Source organism: Protopterus annectens, chromosome 5.part0 (assembly GCF_019279795.1).
Source record: "Protopterus annectens isolate FY-2018-M chromosome 5.part0, PAN1.0, whole genome shotgun sequence".
NCBI classification, from domain to species: Eukaryota; Metazoa; Chordata; order Ceratodontiformes; family Protopteridae; genus Protopterus; species Protopterus annectens.
Window position 1 is genome coordinate 1,663,968,820 of NC_056735.1, and position 15,823 is coordinate 1,663,984,642.

Here is a 15,823-nt window from a genome sequence, read left to right on the forward strand (position 1 = left end):
GGAATTTTGTAAATAATTATATGTTATTTGTATGTAACTGATTTGTACAGACGCTTATGCTGTGAGGTTTGCTTGTGTTAAAATGTTATCAAGTGCACCCTGCTGAAAGGAAAACAAATGTACATGCATTATTGTAACTGTTTAAATGTATACATTGTAACAGCATATACTGGAAGTGAAGAGGTTAATCTTAATCCACCTGACTTTGCAAAATATTCTTGAAATTAGATTGCTTTATGGGTTAAGCCATAAAGATGTTATCCCACAATATTTAATGGAGCCAGAGACGCAATGTCTGAGCTATAGAATAGGTTGTAGCTCCTGTAGGAAGAGCGGAATGGTTTTATGACTTCCAGGAGGTCTGAGCAAAGCTCTATCTGTACCTATGGAAACACAGGTGCTAAAATAATGTCAGCTTCAAGTGTTGGTGACAGCATGGGAAACAGATTCAGATGACCAGATGTGTGCAATGTCATTCTGTAAGCCAAAATAATATTTAGATATTAGTAGGAGTTTGCTCTCAGGATTCTGTATTCTGTCTTGGATCTTACAAGGACCACTCACCCACATTATCTTGCCGTGTGGTAGTAAGTAACTTAACTAGGAAACAGTAATTCTTTTGGATTATTCTGGAAAATATAGTGAGATTCGAAATACTGTTTTTCCATAACTGTGTGAAACTTTCCATTGGTGTCATTTTTAATATTCCCTGTGACTGAAACCCTGGTATTTACTGTAGACAGATAGTATTTTCTTGTTCTTTTATTTATTATTAAATATATTTATACTTTTCATTGTGGCTAGTCCTTTTTTAGAAAATATTTAAACTTTGAGTCCATTTGCACATATTTATTTGGTGACAACTCTGGACACTCCTGAAAGCATGGCTGTTTGGTCGGGTCTATATTAGGTGATCGAAAGTTTAGGTAATCGAATACCTAAAGATCGACAGCTAAACAGCGAAAGTTGTAAACATCGAATGGTCACTTCCACGAATTCTTTCGTAGGGAAAGAACTCGCTTGGCTCTTATTGTGAATATGCTCTTTTCTTCACTGTAGAGCGATCTCAGAGTTGGTATATTTCATTAGGGGTGGTGTGGGGGTCACAGCCCCCCACATGCCCCCCAGTCAAATAGGGTTTGAAATTTTTTTTTTCCTCAGGCCAAGCAAATTCTTTCCCTATGAAAGAATTTGCAGAAGTGGCAGTTTGATTTTTACAGCTTTCGCTGTTTAGGTGTTGAGCTTTAGGCATTCAATTACCTAAAGCTTCGGCTGCATAATATAGACCCGTTTGGTCAACATTCCCATTTGTATTAATATTAACTTCACTCAGTATAATTGGATACCCTTTTAACAGCCTTATAGTAACTGACTGGTGGCAGTGAATCTACCTTATAGTCTGGGCAAAGCTGGTAGAGCGGGTAATCTGTGCCAGCCTTTCCCAGGTGTGTGTGTGTGTGTGTGTGTGTGTGTGTGTGTGTGTGTGTGTGTGTGTGTGTGTGTGTGTGTGTGTGTGTGTGTGTGTGTGTGTGAAAATTAAATCTCAAAGAGTGTGTGTGTTAGTTACTTGGGACAGGGACACGAAGCAATGGTTTCACAGAAAGGGTGCTGGAGGACTTGGCTTGGACACTCGGATGAAGACCTGACCCTACAGCTGCACTAGTGGGAAGTCTTACTGGGGACATGGAGGGAGGCAGATGGAGAACTCCAGACCCTAGACTTGAGTGTGCTTCCTGTGTGCTCTAAAGGGAAATTGTGCTTGATGCAGAGAGGTCTGCATCTGGAAATACTGAGTGTATCCATTTGTATTCCAAGTGAACGTCCCTCTCCAGTGTCAGTGGTGAGGATCCAGGCTCCTTGATTACTGGCCCAGCATGGGGACATCACAAATTGCATTTCACAATAGCTTTACTGTCTGCATTGTTTTTCCCTTGCCGATGGCATAGGGATGTATATCAGTTATTTTTCCATTACAAATGTTTGTAAAAAATGTAACATGATAGTATGGAAAAATTTCTATGACCATCTGACAAGTTCTTGCACAAGAGCATAGCATCACTTGCTTGCAATGTCATGGGTCTGACATTTATAGCCCACAGAATGTGTTAAGACTGTGATATATAACTGACCACCCTCCACACAAATGGACATCCAAAAAGAGTTTTATCCACTTGTAAGGTAAAAAGTGTACATTGTTTTGGTAAATACTGCAATGTACTACACAGTTACACACCTGTTGTCGTCCTTACATAATTTGTATACTTGCTTTTTATTTCCATTATTTTCTGGAGGTGAGTTCTGTATTTAGTTCTTTGTACTAATATGGAGCTTTATTTTTTAAATTATTTTGTACATGATGGCTGCATACATTCAAAAACACATATTTGTTTTGTTAGCAATCACTTGTGTCTTAATTATGTATTACTGTTGGTACAAGCAGACTGCTTTGAAACTTGTTATATGATCTGCTGTTGTACATAAGAATGCATCCAGTAAATAGTTTTTATAATTACTATTAATCTACACTATGTACTTACAAGTCTGCCCTGTAAATAGTTTTATAAAATTACAACTAATAAGCTCTGTTTTATTCCCATTTATCGACTATGTATTCACTTTAATTAATAAGTACATACTGTACATGATTGTGGAACTTTTCTCCCTGGGCCTCCGCTGAAAAAGGGCACTGCTCAGTCAGACTTTCTTGGTCGACAAATGTCAAATAAATAATAATAAATAAATAAATAAATATTATATGTTTGTCTTATGTTTCATCTAGTACAGGGCTATAGTGCCCAAGACATTTGTACACTGTAAAACACCATACATTAATGCAGAGAATTAAGTTATTATCCAGGCACTAAGTTGACATGCTTCCTTCCTCTCCTTTTTCTTAGAAAGAGACAGAGGTGACAGGTACTCCCATGGCCATATCTGGGGGCAGATGGCCAACTATGTAAATTGTATAGGAAACCATGTCATACATATCATTAAATATGACGTGGCCAGTGACATAATAACCTATGTGATATATAGGGCATGTGAAACTGGTCAGGAACATATGGTCTCTGGGGGGGGTGGCCTGCTAACAAATCACCAGTGACTGAAACTGAGGAGTTCCTGTCTGTGGTCAGACACCTCAGCAGAGGATTCACACAGATTCCTTGATGATGGTTCTGACATGGAGGACGACACCAGTGTATATACAGCAGAACTTCTAAGTATGCAATGCAATTCAATTATTTGCACTCACCTGTTTGGTATTACACTTAACATTCATGTTTTCTACCCTCCAACCATGTGCCATTGCTGATGACTGTACTCTGCTCTTTGTACATATTTTATTTACTTATGGCTGTATGTATGTATGGGGAAGTGAAATGCTTGTTGCACATTATTGTGCAAAGTCCATAGCTGGATATTGTGGACAACAGTCATACAATATTACTGACATTACTGTGACAGATGTGTCATCTTAAGGACATATAACTACTTGCATAATGAGCTAAGCTGTTATTTACTTTTTTTTCCAAACAGGTTCCACACTTACCTTGGATTTCAGCTCATGGTGGATGAGGTTGCATGCTTCCTAAACTGTTCCCTTGCCTACTCAGTATCAGGCTACAATTTCACCCTCGTGACTAAACCATACCAACCGTGGGAAAATCCAATATTACCCACACCCAGCCATGGGTTATTGCTATATTATACAATGACCCCCATTAACATTCCAAAACGTGCACGCTGATTGGTCAGCATGCACGTTGTAAATCAGACTTATACTAATGGAAAAAGGTCCAGTCGCCCAGACTTTTTCCATTAGTATAAGTCTTTTTTTTACAGTAACGGAGAACGCATGTTAACGAGATGTTAACATAGCGACACAGCTTTAAAAAAATTAACGGAGATCTCGCTTTCTCTGTTGCTTTTTTTAAAGCTGTCTCGCTATGTTAAATGGATTTAACATAGTGAGACAGCTTTAAAAAAACCAACCGAGATTCTCCGTTGCTTTTTTTAAAGCTATCTCGCTATGTTAAACTCCTTTAACATAGCGAGACACTTTGTAAGAAGCAACAGAGATCTTGCTTTCTTCGTTGCTTTCACCAACAGTTCTGATGTACTGCGTAAGCATATGCATGCGCAGTACATAAGAACTGCTGCAGAATACCATACAGCTGCGGAAGGGCAGCAAGGAGGCATTATACAATGCCATTATTTAAGAAAAGTAATTATTTTTTTTCTTAAGTAATGTCATTGTATAATAGCAATAACCCACTTCTGGGTGTGGGTAATGCTGGATTTACCCACGGTTGTCTTTGTTTGGTCACTCGGGCTTCGTCCTCGTGACCAAACCATACCAACCATGGGTAAATTCAGCATTAGCCACACCCAGGCATGGGTTATTGCTATATTATACAATGTCTCTCTATTAATATTCTAAAACATGCACGCTGATTGGCCAGCCCAACCAGCATGCCCATTGCAAATCCCACAATATACCAACAGAAAAAGGTCCGATTGCCCGGAATTTTTTCTGTTGGCATAAACTGCACCAAAACCTTTTTTTTTTTTTTTTTTTTTTTTTTTTTTTACAATAAAAAAAAAAAAAGGAGAGAGAAAACGGAGCAACAGAGACTTTCTTTTCTCCGTTACTTCCATTTCAAAGCCTTGATATACTGGGTATGCATGGGAATGCAAGTCCCATACGCATGCGCAGTACATCAAAACGCAGAATCAGTATACCACAACCGGCAGAAGAACAGCAATCCGCCATTATACAAAGATATTATTTAAGAAAAGTAAGTATTTTTTTTCTTAAATGATGTCATTGTATAATAGCAATAACCGACTCTGTGGTTGTGGTATATTGAAGATTTACCCACGGTTGCCTTTGTTTAATCACTCGGGCTTCGCCCTTGTGATTAAACCACACCAACCATGGGTAAATCTTCAATATACCACATCACATCATCGGTTATTGCTTAATTATCTTAGGAGATACTGTCATGACAGCATTTCTGTCTACACATTGAGGAATTTTAAAGAAAGAAAGCTTTGGGCAATATATCAGAAACCACTTCTGATAATGATAACAGTATTACTTTACTATATAGACACTGAAATACACAAGGCATTTTTCATATTTGCAACAAACTCTTCCCTTTATTGTTTTGTATAATTGCATTACTACAGGAAGTAGTCACCAGACTGGCAAGACAAATCAGTAAGACTGAGATAGTTTGGGTTTCATTATTTGCATTTCATATGTCATACCATTTTATTGTATCTTCCATAGATCACTGAATTAACAGTTCTATAAATTAAATATGACATACCTCAGCCAGAAGTCATACCTTTTACTTTGCTTGTTATGGCCTTGTCATAATTTAAGACATTTGTGAAACTTACACATCAAGTATAGTGCAGTAGTAGAAAATGTTACTTTATATCTGTAACGTGCATCTCTGAATTACTTTCCGTCCAAAGTTAACTGGTATCTTCATGGTTAGTAAATAATTTGACTTTTGCTTTTGCAAATTCTATCCCACATTCTTGAAAGCGACTCATAAGTAAGGCTCAATGTGAGGTCATATGTTATATAAACAGCCTAAATGACACAGAGCTTTTCTACCATGTAGCCGTTTTTTTTATTTTTATTTTATTCATCCTTTGTTGACCAGGTTACTCTCACTAGGTTGGCAGCCTCTTCTCAGAGGAGACTTGAGGTGGTCTTCAGTGCTGAACAGCATTGCAGTATTTTGTTTTGTGTTATGAAAGGGGCTCTGTTGTAGACAACCCCATACAATTCTAACATGGTTATCTCTACTGGTCCAGTACTCAAGCATATTCATGTAGCTTTTAAGAAACAATTTACAGCATAAATATTTAGTTGTGTAATTTTTTTTCATATATGATGAGTAGTCTTGTATCAGTTTTGCCATTAAGAAGGAAAATATTTCTTTATTACACTTTGTGACAGCATTCTAAGCTAAATGACTATTACTTCAATGCTGTTCTGCACCAATGAATCATATCTATAGTCTTTACTCATTTTCATTATTCTAAAGTGATGAATATTCAGCCTTGAGAAAACTGTCTTTCTACAGGAACTATGGAATGGTAGTCTTTTTTTAAACTAGAAATCTAAGGACATTCTATAAAACCAATAATCATTATACAGAAATACATTAGAAAAATATAACTATAGCAATAATTTTGGAATTTTTCAAAAATATTCCACCTTCATAATCGGTTGCAATTATCTAGCAATGATTCAAATTTCAGCAAATAAGCAAATAAAATATTGACTCAATTAACCAAGTTAGAGTACTAGATTTTTATCAAAATGTTCCTAGTGGAGTAAGAAAAGGGGAATTTATTTGGTTACAAAACTCTGTCTACTGGGTTGCAACATTAACAGCAAATAATATGAAGACAGAATCACATTTAATAATAAACAGATCACGTGCACCAACGTTGACTGTTTATAAAATGCCCGACATGCTGAGCTTTTTAAAAGCTTTAATGGTATATGGTACGTATTTGGATGTCTCTTTGGGTGGATTCCTTAAAGACTAAAAGGATTAACATTTTCAGTATTCATAACGTCTGATGTGCCATGCCAGGCCAAGCTTATTTCCCTACATACTATTTGCACTCTACATTCTAATAGTTTGTAATATAAACATAAAGCATACAGAGTTATACTTCAAGGCCACAGTTTTTCTTTATTTGATTGTCTCATTTATATCTTTGGCTGGCCGAGATCAACTCGTAGTGTATAAATGCATAAGTTATATAATATTATATAAAAGAAAAAATAACACTGACCTGTATTTTTGTATCTTACAAACGCACAGCGTTCGTGACTCAGAAAGAAATAAACCATCAAATGCTTACGAACACATTTAAGTAATTTGATCACGTTTTGGCAGCGAGTGATGTCTCTTACCTTACACAGGTATGAAACAAACCACCACAGTAATGAGGTCCACATTTTTTTTCTTTTAAATACAAAATAATTCCAGTTTCAAACATTAAAAAGAGATGCATTTTTAGGATTATATAATCCTATCAGCATTTTCCTTTCTAGCTTTTTGTAAATATATTTTTTTCTTTTTTTGTTTAACACTTTTAACACAAGAAATAGTGTAATACTAATATCAATTCTTCCTTTACTACACACCAAACACCATAGTCCATTAAGAAAAAAAAAAGTCCTGCTGTCTTTTTCCATCAAGTTCAAAACATGCTTTCTGTTCGGCTTTAAGCATTCTGACATCTTCTTTCTCATATTTTCAACCAGCACATACCCTTCAGCACATTCTCTGTCCCATTGCTTGGCTCAATATTTCTATAATACTGACAGTTGGAGTACAGTCTGGGTAATCTTCACAGTTTGATGAAGCTGATAAAGCTTCTTCCAAAGGAATGTGTGCCTAAAAGGAATGCTGTTGTTCTCCAGTCCAGTTTCAGTCCTGAAAGTCTGATACATTTATTTCTTTTTATGCAGTATACTACATATGTATGTTTTTTTTCTGGATCTACATGCATTATCCACAAGTTCCAGTTAATGTATATAAGCAAGGCACTGCAGTCACTGCTCAGCACCATACAACACTACACAGGCATTTCTTTCACATGTAAGGAATATTTCTTCCCTGATCCTTCGGTTTGCATCTTTTGTTTGAGCAATGGAGTTCCTTTGTTGTTTTTAGAATTGTGCTCTTGTCGTTGCAAATTTATATGCTGAGAACTTCAGTATGCTCTTACTCATATTCAGTGTTACTTAATTTAACATATATGAATTTTTTTGCACTAAATAAAGTTTAGACTCTCTTTTAGTCCAGTGTCCCTTAAAATTTAATAGTACGTGCCAAGATGAGAAGGCATATGGCTGGCTGGAAGCCTTGTGTTAGGGTAGATGGCTCCAGTTGGTGCATTCCAGTATGGACTCGGTGGTACAAAGAAACTAGAGGATGATACAGGCAGGGGTGTAGGATGTGATGATACAAAGTTCATCTTCTGTGAATGTGCATGGTATGAGCTCATGTAAGACAGGTCTGATGGGTACTTATACATGGATGATTCTGGTGGGTGTGGCTGGAGTGCCTGAGCAATTCCATGGAAGTCAAACTTGTAGGCATACCGTTTTCCATGAACCTTGGTCATTATATTTTTGTCATAATAGTATCGAAGAGCACGACTTAGCTTGTCATAATTCATGTTGGGTTTACTTTTCCTCTCACCCCAGCGTCTAGCTACCTCATCTGGATCCGTCATCTTGAATTCTCCATTGGTACCTTCCCAGGTAATGCAGTTAGAGTTGGAGCTGTCAGAGAGAAGCTCAAGCAGAAATTGCCAAAGCTGGATTTGTCCACTTCCTGTAAACAGAAGTATAAATAATTTAGAAAGGAAACTAAAGAACATTAGATATGCACAATACAACTTTTCATTTCTTCATCATGCTGCTTTCAGCTATTAATATATATTGAAATACGAAGATCATATTATGGCAATTTGTAAGTATTGTGGTCCAGTATGTATTAACTTTCTGCTGTAAATCTATTAGTGAATTTAAAATGTTTGCAAAAAGTTCCCTTAAGAACATAATTGTACTCATAACACAGACTTCAGATTTATACAGTATGTAAACAAAAAGACTGACACTGTATAATATCAGAAAAGTTACATATATAAATTAGACAGGTTTAAAATAATATGGGAATATTCCTTTTCAGGGAGTGGCTAAATGATATTGTATTCATAGAGGGGTGAGAGACTGGTTATGAGGGCAGAGTCAAAGCAATCAAACTAAATAGCCCACCTCTAATGCACCTGGCATGGTGTATTACTATTAAACAATGGCATTGTTTAAAAAAGCAGAAATGTGAGAGCTTTTCTAAAATAAGGTTTTGTGTAATTGAAACTCTTTACTATTTCTGTATCTCTGTAGTGATAGCTGTAAACTGTAATGAATATGTGCATATCTGAGAATATGGGAACACATTCGTAGTACAATGGAGAAATGTCCTTTGTACCACTGCCTGCAGTGACATAAATTGGCCTTCCTAAAGCACTTTATTAGTATATTGTTTATTTTACTTTATTTTGAATTTGTTAAACGGGCTAGAGCACTGATCCAGTTGGACCTATTTCAGTCTCAGTCAGGGGTAAACACAATAGATACATGACATTAAATACAGAGTGAATTACAAAATGCAATATATGCATATATGATATACAAAGTGAATATCACAGATGGCTTGAGGGTATAATGGCAAAAGATAAATGACAGTATATACAGTGTGACTGACAAAGCACAAATGCAATATATACAGAGTGGAGATCAGAGATGTTATATCAAAGTATTGATAAATATTAAGTATTAAATTAATACAAGTTAGTATTTTATATATATATATATATATATATATATATATATATATATATATATATATATAAAACTTGTCCATTTATTTTGTAATCACAGATAATGTATTTTTCTAAAAAAGAAACATCTTTATTATCATTTATGATGTAAGCAATCATACATTTATTTAAATGAAAACAAACCATACTGACATATTTTCAGCAGCAAACATTATACATTACTTATCTATCCAGTCATTGTCAGTAAAACATTACATAGCTCATTCAATTCCTGCCTTCCCTTAAACCTCACTCCTCTTCCAAAACATTATTCTGCATGTATTGTTCCCACAATTCCCATTTTTTCTATGCAATTTGCTCTTGCCCTCTGATAAACATCTCATCGCCAATTGATTTTTCTTGGTTACTATATTCACTACTTCTAGTACAGTTGGTTTAAATACTGATTTTCATTTTCTAGTTATTGCTTTTTTGGCAGCCACCAGAATTAAACTCAGCAAGGTCTTACTATGTCTAGGTAATTCTGATTCTGTATCACAGCTCAAAAAATCCTTTTTTTAGTTACACCAATTTGTTCACCCAGTATTTGTGATAGGGTAGTCTGCAGGGAATTTTTAAAGTCTGCCAACTCATTACACTTCAAAAAATATGTTCCCAGTTACCTCTTTCTTCCTCATCACAACTGCAGCAGTTGCAATATACCTGAGGAAAAATTCTTTGGAGATTGCTTGGGGTATAACAATAGTTATGAAAACACTTCCAAGCAAAGATCCTAAATCTTCTAAACTTTGTTGCATATTTGGAAGCCATACGTATATCCCCCATTACTTCTTTGTGAATTCCTTATCCAGTCTCTCTTCACAATCCTTTCTAACCTCCTCTGATTGATTCCTATAGTTATACAATATTTTATAAGTCCTACTAATTATGCCTTTTTTAACAGCAGTTTCTGCTTTAGATTCTACTAAAAACTCAACCAGTGCTGGTCTGTCACTTAGGTTCCCCTTATGTCTTTCTTTCTCTTTGTCTATACTCTGGTATAAATCCTTAATAGGAAGACAATATCTAGCCTGCAGTCCAAATTAATTATTGACCTCTTCCCATTCTATTACCTTTCCCTCTCTAATTATTTCCTCCCAGTACCTTGGTTCCTTTGCCAGATTTCTCCAGTGAATTCTTGCTCCCTCTTGCCTATTCTCTGTACCCCTGATTGCAGTCATCCCTATCGACAGAATCTCCTTTCTCTGTGTTTGCTTAGTTCCTAGAATACTTTCTGCCACTTTATAAATATAATGTTCTGTATGGTTATTGTTATTCACTTTAAGGATCTGCATCCAAAATCCAAGTCTCTCCTTGTTTCATCATCATCATCATTCCTTTCCCCTTTGAATTATAGCTTTATGCTTGTGGTATGTATAGGAGCCTTAAATATGTAGCTCTGAAATACCCCTTCAAATCAGACAACTCCAAGCCACCTTGTTCTATTGCAAGGATTAACTTATATCACTCGACTCTTGTCCTCTTCTCTCTCAGATAAAATCCTTCAACTCTTTATTAATTGCTATCCACAAGTTCTCTGGTTGACAAAAATATGCCTGATCTGTTTATAAAACGAATGGGACTAAAAACATATTCATTGCTTGTAGCTTGCTATGCATATCCATAAAACAGAGCTTCCAATTTCTCACTTTTGTGTTATCTTTTGTTTAGTTTCTTCCCACATATCCTTAGCTGCCATAACAGAATCATTTTTAATCCATACTCCTAAGTACTTCATTTTATCATGTCCCAATAATTATGGGTATTGCTGAACCAATTCATATGCGGGCACATAGTTTTCAGCTAGTGCCATTGTTTTATCTTCATTAATTTTGTATTCCAAAAAGACCTGAAACTGTCTCAAAATGTTTTGCAACACTGCAATGTCCTTTTCTGGTTTTGTCAGGTATAAACTAATATCATTTGCAAATAAAGCCAACTTTTCTTGACTACCATACCAATTATATCCTTGAATTTCTGAGTCTCTTGTTTTCTTTGTCAATGGCTCTAAATATAATGCAACTAACAAAGGGGGAAGAGAACACCCTTGCTTGACTCTCTTCTGAAACAGAACTTAACAGACAGCAACACCCCCACTTTAATTTTTGCCTTTGATCCCTCATATATCCTCCTAATCAAGCTTATATTTTTTTCAGGGAATGCAAATGATCCCACAATGCTACTAATATAGCTTAATATTAAGATTATTGTTAAATGTAATACACCTTTACAGTGTTTACATTAGTTTTGCTACTTAGTGGTAAATAAAAAAACTGTGACTATTTCCCATCATGTTTTGGTAACCACACGTATTTTTCATTCAGCACAGCTAATCCCAGACCCATTGGTGGGATATACTGAGTTTGGCATTGAGCAGAACACAACACTTTTTCCTTATATTTCACTATCATTTTTACTTTTTAAATATACCAAAAAGCTTCTTGCAAGTTTAGTGTCATTACAGGATTGATTATATACATGCAGGCTGATACTGAAAGCAACACATAGAACAGAACACAGTCATCCAGCATTATTGTGTGCTATAGTATTTATTTATTTTCTGTTTGTTAACTGGGTAAGTGAGCTGGTCTAGTAACCCTTTTCATTCACAATCCAAGTATCTTAGTGTACAACAATATAAGGCAAGTAATAGTTTCATTAAACAAGGACAAATGCAAGGAACAATGGTTATAAGTTATGTAAATAGCAGTAAATAGCAATACGTATTAATGTAGTAATACAATCACAAATGGAAGCATAATGTGTTCAGATTTAAATCTTCATTTTCCGTAGCTAGCATGAGAATTGATTTGCAAATCTGAAGAATATGTACATAAGTTTGCAACAGCTTAAGCATATAAAAGAGTTACAAGGTATGCTATTTGGAAGATTATAAATTACCTAGTAACTGTACTTATCATGTCATGGGATTTATATATCAAAATCAAACTTTCCAGCATATTTAAAGCAAATTTTACTTCTAAGAATTATATTCATATTTGGGACAGTCTACATGTATGTCTGGTTTCTTCAGCGGTACACCGCACCTAACAAATTTAACACGATTATTCACATTGAACATCTGTTTTTGTTTTTTGAGACAGTCCCTGCTACCCTACAGCTTCACTTTGAGTGACAGTTCCAGGAGTTTATCTCTACAGCTCTTGACCGCCACAGTTATCACATCTATATGTTCATGCAAAATAATTTTTTCACACTTCGGGTCACTCTTCTTTTTGGACCTTAAATGTCAACTAAGTTGTCTTGCGCATTTCTATGAGTTTAGACTTTGTGTCATACTATACAGGCTTTTGCTTTGCTACTTTACTTACAATTTCAGGACCATGTCACAGCTTTTGTATGTTTGCTCTATCTCAGAACTCTGTAAGTCTGGTACCCTTCTGCAGTTTTTGCGAAAAAATTTCTCTGCTTTTTCTCAGCATTTCCTTCACTTTACATTGATTTTCAGCATTAGTAACATAATCGGTCTGCATTTTTATCTTCAGGCAATTCACAACTGAGCTGATAAGAGACTGAATCCCTGAAATACAATATACCTGTATTCCAAGACTGCTGTCCTCCTGTTTTGTCCAAAATAACAATATTGAGTATTTCCTGACTCAAGAATGCAGTCTCAATGAACATCTTCTTTTTTGGGTCAATAAAAGAGGCTGATACAGATTTTATAACATATGTGCAGAGGATAGCAAAGTACAACACCAGGACCATAGTGTTAACCACAGTTTAACAGGAAGCCATAAACTACTACCAGTGCAGCTTACATTGATATGTGTGTTGTGATTCATAACTGTGGGCTTATATTCCCTGCCTACAGAAAGCCCTAATGACAAGGCGTAGTCACTGCAGTAATCCATTTCTGTCTGAAGCAGGTGTGGCATATAATATGTGTTAATGAGTGAAGTGGAAGAATGCCGCCTCTCTGACAGATAAGTAAGGGCAAATGCACGGGTGCTTTATGCTATACATCTCTGCACATAGACAGACTATTGCCACAATGATACTGGCATTAAATGCATTTCGGTCACCATCCTTAAGATGAAATAAGGGAAAACCTTGGCATGCTTTCCTGAACATTAGCTGGCCATGGCACATGTTTATTTCTGCAGTTTTATTCATAAATCAGATAGAGAATAATAGTGATATTATTAGCACAATGATAAGCACCTGCAACAAACACAGAGCTTCTCTGTCTAATACTGACTTTTAATATTTGTAATTAAGAATTCTGCTACATGAATGTAGCTAAGACCAAGAATGTAACAATGTGGCACTTGCTATTGTGATGTGAATTCCTGAGACTGTATCTGTTTGTCCAGTGGTGACAAGAGTAGAGACACCAATATATTTCCTTACATATAATGTTGTTCTAGTTTTTGAAACAAAGGCACTCCTCCACTTGTCTTCACAAGAAAATGTATTTTATTCCAAAAATAATTTAGCTTTTTACATCCTACAGCAGCAAATGGACTTTATCAAAACAGTTTTGATAAAGTTTGATAAAGTCCATTTGTTGATGTAAGAAGAAAGTGCTCAACTGTTTTTGGAATTAAACATAGTTTCTTTTGAAGACAAGTGGAGTTCTTTTGGATGTTCACCATATTGATCACTGCTACAGTTGCCTTAACTATATGGGTTATATCCTGCCAAGGGTACAACAGCTGGTCAGCTTCCAAAGCTTCAGGGCACCATGCACATGCCCAAACTGTCAGTCACCTCGTGCAGGCTGAAAGACAGGTCTGGGCACGAAGCTCTTCAGAGCTGTATGCCGTCGAATAGTATGCTCCTCTGAGACTTTAGAGGCATGACGATCAGCTTGTCCTATTCCTTTGCTGGATATATAAGTTCCCATTGAGGAAAAAGACTTCCTTTTAATTACTTTTGTTTATTATTAACACTTTCCTCTTTAGGAAAGTTATTTTAAAGCTAGGACTTTTTGTTTTAATGGACTGTCTTGAGACTGTACCACACTTTTAAATGAGATCCCTCTTTTTCCTATTAGTTTAAAAGTTGCTTAAAGTGTATTTAAAACATATTTTTCTGCAGAGAAATTGTGTTTATTTTATTTTGGGGTGTTGGCAAAGTGTTCTAAAGTCATCTTCACTGTGTTTCTGTGTGAAAAAACTGGCTTTTAAAGACTTTCACGTTTTTACTAGCTTTTACTGCATGTTTTCCCTGGGAAAGAGGAACCATTTTCATCTTGACCATGGAACAAACTGTCAGTCTCACAGTCAATCCTTTTTCCAGCCAAAAAAGTTAAGTAAATAGCCTTTCCCACCAGAGAAGGCTAGCCACTGGTGGGTAACTCTGCTGTGGCCATTTGTTGTGCCTCAGATCACTCATCTTTTACCCTAGATCCCTCTGGTGTAGCACCTGCAGCCAGCCATGTCCTCTGTGGCTGTCGGGGTCACCTCAGAAGGTAAGGGAGGGACACTCTTGCTGTTCCTGGGACAGGAAACAGGAAAGGCTTTCCTGTTTTGTCAGAATGCTGTGCCCATCTCTGGGGAAGCTGCTGCTGCAATTTATATCACTGTTGGCCTCATTTTTTTTTCTGTCATAGAGGAACAGAAAACTGAACATTTATCTACTTCTTCACACATTTTCTTAGACAGGAATAGTTTACTGGGTCTGGCTCAAGGTTTTATTTGGGATGTTGATCCTTTTCATTTATTGCATTCATGTAAAAGAAAGAAGGATACATTTTTTTCCTGAAGAGATTCAAGCTTCTAATTCTGGACAGGAAGATGAAAGGACAGATAGAGGTTTTCTCTTCAGTTTTCTGATTCAGACTCAGGGGAGAACTCCGTTTCTGATTCTCCTTTTGGGGTTCCTCTCTCTTTGAGACTTCTTCCAGAATGTGTCAGTATTTTCAGAACCTCAGAAAATTTATGTGCTGTTAAAGAAGGAATTTCCTGAATCTTCATCAATTCTTCCAGTTCTGTCAGCTTTGGAAGATGTGCATGTCTCTGCCTATAATTTTCCTAACAGCCAGCCTGCTTACCCTAAAGAGACAGACAGAATGTATAAAGTTTTTCAGTCTTTTTACATTTTTATACACTCTTCCCAATCTTGACCCAGCAGCTATAGTTTTAGTTAATGTTACTGCTGCTAAACAGATGGACGATTCCTATCCTACTCTTTCTGATAAAGATGAGATTATTGGCGAGTATGAGAAAATAGAATACACTTTGGCAACTCTCATTTTCAGAATTTTGAATTGTTAGGCTTGCATGTTTGTATCTATTCTAATTATGAAAGTTTGAAGAATGTTTGGTCTGCAGTTTCTTCTTGTGAGAAAAAAAATCTGCTTTAAATGATTTATTTTCTTCTATTTTTACTAGTCACTGTTCTCTGTTTACAGTGTGTGTATGTG

General features: G+C 36.1%; 1 protein-coding gene across 7 annotated transcripts in view; it reads right to left on the reverse strand.

The window, feature by feature from the left end:
* Positions 1-5,134: 5,134 nt before the first annotated feature.
* The window catches only part of ERG (ETS transcription factor ERG), a 2,569,778-nt gene continuing 2,559,089 nt past the window's right edge, over positions 5,135-15,823 (reverse strand). For all 7 annotated transcript variants that reach the window (XM_044071455.1, XM_044071454.1, XM_044071452.1 and 4 more), the window contains one exon: positions 5,135-8,384. In XM_044071455.1, coding sequence (XP_043927390.1) covers positions 7,864-8,384 — 521 coding nt within the window. In that variant the 3' untranslated portion in view covers positions 5,135-7,863. The remainder of the gene's footprint in view (positions 8,385-15,823) is intronic.